At 56.2% G+C, this 8514-nt stretch overlaps 3 protein-coding genes across 3 annotated transcripts; all 3 read right to left on the bottom strand.

Moving 5' to 3' along the window:
• Window positions 1-2495: 2495 nt before the first annotated feature.
• Window positions 2496-2954, bottom strand: H310_15006 (hypothetical protein; the record flags this gene model as incomplete). Its single annotated transcript, XM_008882986.1, has 2 exons — window positions 2496-2584; window positions 2633-2954. 2 exons carry the CDS (start codon window positions 2952-2954, stop codon window positions 2496-2498), a joined length of 411 nt encoding a protein of 136 aa, XP_008881208.1.
• Window positions 2955-4253: 1299 nt separating this feature from the next.
• Window positions 4254-4822, bottom strand: H310_15005 (hypothetical protein; the record flags this gene model as incomplete). Its single annotated transcript, XM_008882985.1, has 2 exons — window positions 4254-4521; window positions 4659-4822. The coding sequence occupies 2 exons, from the start codon at window positions 4820-4822 to the stop codon at window positions 4254-4256; spliced, it is 432 nt and encodes a 143-aa protein (XP_008881207.1).
• A 2615-nt stretch (window positions 4823-7437) lies between these two features.
• Window positions 7438-8356, bottom strand: H310_15004 (hypothetical protein; the record flags this gene model as incomplete). Its single annotated transcript, XM_008882984.1, has 3 exons — window positions 7438-7808; window positions 7866-7965; window positions 8108-8356. The coding sequence occupies 3 exons, from the start codon at window positions 8354-8356 to the stop codon at window positions 7438-7440; spliced, it is 720 nt and encodes a 239-aa protein (XP_008881206.1).
• Between the last annotated feature and the right edge of the window lie 158 nt (window positions 8357-8514).

Here is an 8514-nt window from a genome sequence, read left to right as displayed (position 1 = left end):
AGTAGTGACAACCACTCGTTGGGTCGCAGGCGCAATTCGCTGCACAACGCTTTCAACGCACGGACAATCAATCGGTTGACCACCTCGACCGTGCCGTTTGCCCATGGGCAATGTGGCGTCACAAAATGGTGATGTGAGGCATTTAGACTTTCCACATGCGTTCCATCATCTCGTTCTTGAAATAGGATCCACAGTCGGACACCAATGTCGGTAGAGGCCAAAATAGTCCATCAGTGCGTCAGCCTAAGCTCGTGACGTGACACACCCGCTAGCATGCAGTCGAACGAACCCGCTCATGCCGTCCTTGATCACCAGAAGGTGCTTGAAACCGTCTGCTGTCTCAGGCAATGACAGCCTGTCGAAGTGAATCAACTCATTTGGATGCGTCGCATGCAAGGCATTACCCCATGGTCACGGCATCTGTCGCCGTCAACTACCATACAATGCAGACAATCCTGCACAAAGCTCTTCACATCGGTCTTGAGCGTCGACCACTCAAACAACACCATAGCAACAGTGGCGTTCACACGTCGGTGTCCGGCCACGCCGGCACGCGAAACGACGCATATGCTCACTTGCGGGTCCGCCGCGTCGTCTGGAATCCACACAAGACTCGCGTCGGTCAAGGAGTACTTGCGTACATTGCACCATGGTCCGGATGGGCTCGTTATACGCTCGTGATTACATCGGCAGTTGGCCTGTTGAGGATGTTGACACACGACAACGGCCACGACGACCCTGGAAGACCAACCCACTTGAACAAATCACGAACCCCGACGACACCATGAACGACAACCTGTCCACAGCCAAAGGTTGCTGTGGAGATACATGTAGAACGATAGATGAAGAGCGCAGACCAATCGCGCTCGCTGGATGATTAGAAGGATTAGGACGATAGCAGTCTAACCCACAATGCACTTCGGAATTCACATCGGCTTCAACAGCCAAGTCGCTCGACCTCAGCACAAGTGCAACATGGCCAATCGAACTCGGTTGACTGCAGCGGCGATACCAACGCATTTGGACATACGAGCCACTCGGTTGGCAACAATCGAGGCACATGAGCGGCTGAGTAGATTTGCTCATACGTTATCCTCACCCGCAACGCAGTTAACAACGTAGAGATAGGTCGTCATGGTCAACCCCCATCGCTGAAGCTTGTGGGCTTGATATTCTGCCATGTTCGAGTTTGTCCCTAGCGGGTTAAGCATGAACACGTGGTTACAGAGGTCCGTGAACAAACGGAAACCGCCCGGACACACTGGCAGGTACACGAGACGCTTACACGCTTCAACGACCGCAAACGTTTCCTTCTTCACTATCGATAATCGCTCACTCTAACCACGAAACGCACCACTCAAGAGCGCCAACGGTTCATGCCGCTTCTCAGGCAGAGGGCGTACCAGATTGTTCTAGATAACCTGGGTCGCCATGGCGCCCCAAATACGCTTCACTCGCATCCGTGTACAGGCAAACCATTTTCGCCGGGTCATGATGGGCCAGTGGTACCATTTGCCGTAGTACGTCTTTGACGCGTGCGAAACACTGCAGGTGCTCGTCGCACCATCCGACAGACGACAGAGACACTCGCCGCAAAGCGGACTTCTTTCTCCGCATTGGCAATTTCGCCGCCACATACAACAATTTCGTCAGCGGAGCTACAAGCTCAGTGTAGCACGGGACATTCGCTCGCATCCAGTTGGTGGCACGCATAAACTGCTGCAAGGCCGCGGCCGTATCAGGCGGTTTGAGGTCGCACAAACCTTGCACGCGTTCAGGCCTCTCCATGCTCGGTGACTTGCTTGCCGCACCAAAACGTACAGTTTCGCACACATTTATACCCGGGTGTAATTTGAGCCCCCATAGGACCTGCAAATTTCTAAAACACGGCGCAGCAATTCCAACAGGTCCTCAGGCGTGCATGCGTACCCGAGGAGATCATCAAGCCATCTGAGCAAACCATGCTTTAGCAAATCTACAAACGATTCGTCTACAACGCCTTGGCAGTACGCGATGGCGTCAGTCTGCCCATCAAGACACGCGTGGGGGTGAACAAGCCAAGCGGTGTCATGAGGGAGTAGAATTATTGGGAATTCGGATGCAGAGGCAACTGCCAGTACCCCTTCATCCAGTCGAGCGTAAAGTAGCACGTTGAGCCTTGCAGGACGGACATCGCGACCTCCAGATTGGGCATCGGTTCCGTGCACGCGTTGACCGGCCGTAAGTCGACGGTCATCCACAAGTCGCCCGAGTCGTTTTTTGAGTCAATCCGCGCCGCCGCAGCCCATCGCGACCGAGTGTTGCGGTAGACTAGCCCCGCCGCCTCAAGCTCGCGCATGTGCTTCTCCAGATACGCTACGTGAGTCGGCGGGTAGAGTCGCCAGACTTCACCGGGACAGCATCCGACTTGAGGCGCACCATGAGCGGTTCAACTTTCACAGGCGGATCGTTTCCAAATCGCACACAAGATGGCGCAGCGCGTCCACACTCGCGGCTCACAGCCCTTCGGCGGCTGTGTCGCCCACTTTAACCGTATGCAACTCGCTCACCGCAGCAACGTCACCACAACTCTGCTTGTCGGCGTCTAACACGCTAGACAGCTCTGGCGTGGCACAACACATTCTTTCGTTACCGTCAATCTCATCTGCCACCACGGCGACGCGCATTGAGCGGTACCTCGCCGCACCCGTCGTCGCAGTCAGGCCATCATCAAAATCCCAGACTACTTGATGACGGGACGCGTTGTCGAACAAATCCTTGTTGTCGTAACCCAGCTTGCTCATCATAGGCGCACCGAGCGTAAGCTCCACAGCAGATACAGATTCGTCTACCCACATACGCAGGCCACGCAAAAGCAACCCGCCATGCGCCGTCTTAAATTCGACACTAGACAACCGAAATTGCTTCGTTACACGCACTGGTTGAGCATTCGCCCCGTAGGGCTGCAATCTCATGCTGCCGACATCCGTCATCTCAGGAGTCGCACCAGCGGCATGCAAAGCAGAAACCAAACCATCAGACACCACAGACAAGTCTGCACCCGAACTAAGCAGCTAGACATTGACAGGCACAGTGCCCTCAACAACGCATTGTAGATTATCACGAGAAGTAACCCCATCAGTACACTGAATCACGAGCATGGGACCCACGAGATTGTCGCTTGGTTGTCGCTGGCCATCAATGCGACTGTTTACCCGCACTTGTGCATGTGTCTTCAGTGCTTTCTCGCAACCATCGCACAAATAGTTGCACGCCCATTCTCTTCGGCTTGTTCCTTGACATCAGCACCACCACCGCCAAGCGTAGAGATTCGGGCTTCACAGTTCGATGATGGGCTTCACAGCTCGATGACAAACTGAACGACGGTTTGTGCTTCTTACTTGAGCACCCATTCCTGCCGATCGCGGCGCGCTTCTGCAGCAGGCCATCCGACGTATTGCCGTCACCGACTCAGCGTCGGTAATCGACATATCGAAGAAAATTGACCTTTTAACGTGCTTCTTCAGGCAATCAAGCGCACGAGGTTCGAAACCAAACCAGAGCCAGGCAACCCATTCTTCTCCCGTCAGATGGAACACCTAGCGAATTTCGCTAAGTGTAGTGCCGAGTTGCCTCGGCTTGGTCGCGACTTCGTTCGCCAGATCTTCGAGCACTGTCGTACGATTGACAAACGATGCGAAGCGGTGAGTCGGCTGGAATATCCAGTATTGACGTCTATTGTGTAGGACGGTTCGGAAGCGCGAGGAGGTACTCGCGTCCACGGGATCCCTTCACCACGTGATTCTGGTGGTGCGTCGGTGCACGGCTTCGTGAATGCGGACGTGCTGCGTCACTTGGACGCGACAGAGGCGAGCCTCCAACGTCGTGAATCGGGGCTGCATGAGGTGGTGGACTCGGACGTTGACATCCGTGACTGTTTGGTACGGCTCGAGGAGTTGTTGCGTCGGCAACCTGAACCGGCCTCGATAGAGCTATGGCGTCTTCGCGCCGAGGCTGTCGCGGAGGCGACAAAGGTGAACACAAGCGTCTTCGGACGTCGTTCGAAGTCCTGGAATGGACGGTTGAGCGTGTGGACGACGTTGTCCAGCAGTGTGCTCGCAATGTTCGTGATGCGACGAATCGTTCGTGCGAGCATGCGCGTCGTCTTGTTGCCTTGAAGAGTCAAGTGGTGAGCCGTGAGGGACTTGTTCCTCAGCCGATGAGCTAGGCTGGGCGTCGCCAGACCGAGGTATGTGCCGCTTGACCTTGCCGACCTAAAACGTCGGGTGGATTCGCCAGTCGTCTGGCAGTTCGAGCCGCAACGAGGTTGCGCGGACTATCTTCTTGATAGGGAAAGGCCCGATCCAAGAGGCCTGGAGCTTAGGGTTGCCCAACACAGTCGGAGGGACCGCCGACTTGTGGATGTAGACTAAGTCTCCCAATTCGAACTTGGTCGTGTTGCTTCGACCTTTCTCGTTCGCTTGTCTTGCTTTCTGCTGTTGCTCGTGGGCGATGTTGTTACCCAATTGGCGCATGGACGAACTACGTAGTCGCAGGAATTCTTTGATCGACGAAGTCGTTCGTGGTCCAGGGGAGGTTCCTCCCACACTCAAATTGGGAACACCAGGGTCCGCGGGCAAGCGCGGAGGCGTTTATCGTTGGCGTAAAGCGAGGAAAACCCGGTTGAAGCGTGAACCGTCGCGTTGTACGCGAATTCAACTTGTTGGAACAGGGAGCTCCACGTTCGAGGCTTGGACACAGCGTAGCTGCGCAGAAGATCCTCGATGACGCGATTGACGCGTTCGGTCTGTCTATCGGGATCGGGATGGTCCGCCGATGACATGTTGAGCCGCGTGCCAACGCGAGAAAACAGGTGCTTTCAGAACGCGGAAGTGAAACGTGGGTCTCGATCGGAGACGATGGACGTCGGAAGTCCGAACCGACAATACACGTTGTCGAAGAAGAGGGCGGCACAGCGTTTCGCTGTGATGGTGTCCTTGACGGGGACGGCCACAAGATATTTCGACCCTCGGTCGATGCACACCCAAATGCCCGTGTTCCCGCGCTGATCGCGAGGAAGACCGAAGATAAAGTCCATGCTTACGGACTACCAGAGCTCTTGAGGGATTTCCAGACTTTGAAGAGGCGCTCGCGTCGATGCGGAAGCCTTGACGGTCTGGCAGATGTCGCATGACGCGACATAGCGAGCCACTTGCTTGTTCAAACGCGGCCACCAAAAGTGGCGAGCAATCGACGTGAACTTCCGTTCACGGCCAAAATGACCGGCGCTGGGCGAGTCGTGGAACTCGTGCAGGATTGCCTGTCGGAGAAAAGGGTCGCAGGGAATTGAGACGCGCTTGTTGCCACCCATGTTCGTGATGTAAAGCAACAGTCCATCGTGGATGGAGTAACGCTCGCGCTGTGGAACGCGCGAGGCCAACGAGGTACCGTCTCGGAGATGTTCGATGATGGGGCGCAACGTCGCGTCAGCCGCGTAGGCGGCTCGAATGCGCGACAAGAGGTCTGACGAGACCGACGAGATGGAGGACAACTGCACGTCCTCAGCCGACGGTAGTTGGGACAGTGCATCCGCGACGACATTGTCGCGGCCCGGCTTGTATTCAACCTTGAGGTTGAACTCCGAGAAGTACGAGAGCCAGCGCGACATGCGCGGCGACAAGTGCGGCGAGTTGATCGCCGTGCGGAGCGATGCGTGGTCGGTGTAGACCACGAACTCGGACGAGCCCAAGAGGTAAATGCGGTACTTCTTGAGGGCGTAGTACATCGCCAATAACTCAAAGTCGTGAACTGGATACTTCTTCTCGGACTTGTAAAGTTGGCGGGATTGGAACAATACCGGACGCTCCCAGCCCAGTGCATCGCGCTGCATCAAGCAGCAACCGATGGCAGATCGCGCTGCATCAAGCAGCAACCGATGGCAGATCACGAAGAACGGTCTGGAATAGTCTGGCAGAGCCAGAATCGGAGCCAATGTGAGGCTCGACTTGATCGACTCGAATGAGTCTTGACATTCTTGTGTCCACTCCCATGGGACGTCCTTGCCGAGCAAGAGAATCTTGGGGCAAGCCAGGTCGGCGAAATTCGCCCAGTACTTGTGCAAGTAGGTTGCGAGGCCCATCCAACTGCGCAGTTCTGGCACAGAACTTGGCGTCGGCCAAGACTTGATGACGTCCACCTTGGACGCATTGGCGCGACATCCTTTGATGCCGACGTAGTCGCCGAGCACCGGGATCTCGGGGACCCCGAAGAGACACTTGGACAGGTTGGCAAAGAGACCAGCGTCTCGAAGGGCCTGGAACAACTGTCAAGGTGTGACCGGTGAACCTCCACATCCGAGGAAGTCGCGGTCGCGGGACTGTGGATGTACACGTCGTCGAAATACGACGGAGCAAACTCGCGGAGCAGTCGGAGTTTCTCCGTGACGACGCGATTGAAGGTGGCAGGGGCGTTCTTCAGCTCCTGGGGCAACACCAACCACTCCCAGAGCATGTCGCTGGGGGTGGAAACGGCCGTCTTCTCGATATCTTGGATGGTCATCAGGATCTGATAGAACCCGTCCCGAAGGTCGATGGTGCTGAAGATGGCCGACTGTCCCATTGAGTCAATGATGATGTCCTTGCGTGGGATCGGCGTTTGCGCCGGAATGGTGGCCGCATTCAGCTTTTCGTAAGCATGAACGATGCGCCACATCCCACTGCCCTTCTTCACACAGAAGGTGGGACTCGTGTGCGGGGACTTGCTTCCCCGCACGTGGCCGGCCTTCTTGCGGGCGGCGAACGCGACTTGGTCGTGAGGCAGCGGCAACTGCCGCATGACACACCACTTGGTGCCATGTACCAGATTGATATCGTGTCGGACGCTCTTTTCCTTGGGGAGACACCCCGGGACGCTGTCCGGGAGACATCTTGGAACTCGCGAACCAAGTCGAAATACGGGTTCGTTTCCAATTCCTTCCATACCGATGAGGAAGGGCGAGAGGCACTCGCTTCAACGGTGTCGTCGGTCGTCGACGAAACCATGAGGCCCAACTAATGGGCGTTCGTGATGAGTGCAATGCTGACGTTGTCAGCTCCGCGCAACGCGCGGACAAAGCTGTAGCTCATTTCCGGCGGCTTGACTATCTCAGCGGCTGTTCGTGTCACTTCGGTCAAGTCGCAGACCGAAAGAACAAAGTTCCAACTCATGGCCAATCGTGGCGGCATCGCCGATCGCGGCGGATTCCAACTCATCGCCAGTCTTGGCGGCATCGCCGAACGCGGCGGATTCCGTGGCAAGCCTCGTGGCCGAAGGGGCAGGACGCGTGACAAACTGCGTCGCTGACCCATGCAAGGGAATGAGCTCATTACTCATCACTCCCAGGTTGGACGGAGGGTTGGCCAGAGCGGCCTTGTGCATCATCTTGGATCTCCAGTCGATCAATAGTTGGTGAGCCTCCAATCACCGCATGCCAACGATGAGATCCCATCGGTCATCCAAGTCGATGACATAGAAGGGCTCAGTGAAGGCAAAGCCCTCCACGACAGTGGCGAGAGCCACGACGACATTGGGCAAGGTGACAACTTGGCCGTCGGCCGTCTTGACGCGCACAACGGATTGCGCGGGAGCACGCTGGACTGAATCATCGTAAATCGAGCGATTCTCTTGAATCGAAGCGCGTCGGGCATAGTTCTCCGACGCCCCGCAATCCACCAGGACGAGGAACAGGCGTTCGTATCCAGGGATACGGCTGCTGAAAGACAGCATGCGAGAAGGCTGTCTTCCGATTCGACACAGTATCAATGTGTCCGAGGCAGGATATGCCGACAGGGCTATGCCGCACAATCAAATGACATACCCTTGGATGCCTCAGTAGGCGCGAGGCGCACTATTGAGGACTTCCATTTCCCTGTCCGCGAGGATGCTCGCGGCTCGTGCGCGCTTCAGAATGAGCGGTAATGCGCCAAGAGCCAGCGGCAGGGAAGACGGCTACGCGCGCCGATGGTCGAGGGAGTCGCCGAGGTTGGCGACACTCACAGGAGAAGAGGCCCGGCCGGTTGCAGTTATATCAACGACGGTCTCTGCCAGTCGGTAGGATGGCAGACACTTTCATATCGGAAGAGTCGCGGACCTTCACCCTGCGTGTCTGGGTAACCGAGAAATCTTTGGCGAAGGCGATGCGGACAGCGTCTTCGAACGTCAAAAGATACGTCCGGAACAGCTGCGTCCGCGCAGCGGTGTCGTTCAGACCATTCATGAAAATGTTCACCTTGTTGTCTTCCCATAGTGACGACTTCTTCGTCACGCAGGAGGCAAGGAAGCGGAGGTCGTGGACATACTCGCGAATCGAACACTTGCCTTGTTTCGCGGAGAGGTACATGCGGAGAGGTACTCCGCATGGAAGCGAAAGTCGCTATTGGCGGGTAGGAAAGCCGTATTGAGGTTGTCGACGAAATCGTCGAAGGATTCGAAGGAGAAGTCCTCCTCATGCGTAAGGCCCCAGGCCCAGTCTTCAGCGCATCCTGTCAGATAGGATAT

The sequence above is a fragment of the Aphanomyces invadans genome (genome assembly GCF_000520115.1).
Source record: "Aphanomyces invadans strain NJM9701 unplaced genomic scaffold supercont1.126, whole genome shotgun sequence".
Classification (NCBI taxonomy): Eukaryota; Oomycota; class Saprolegniomycetes; order Saprolegniales; family Verrucalvaceae; genus Aphanomyces; species Aphanomyces invadans.
The sequence above is the reverse complement of the archived record's forward strand: the minus strand, read 5'-3'. Positions and strand labels throughout refer to the sequence as shown.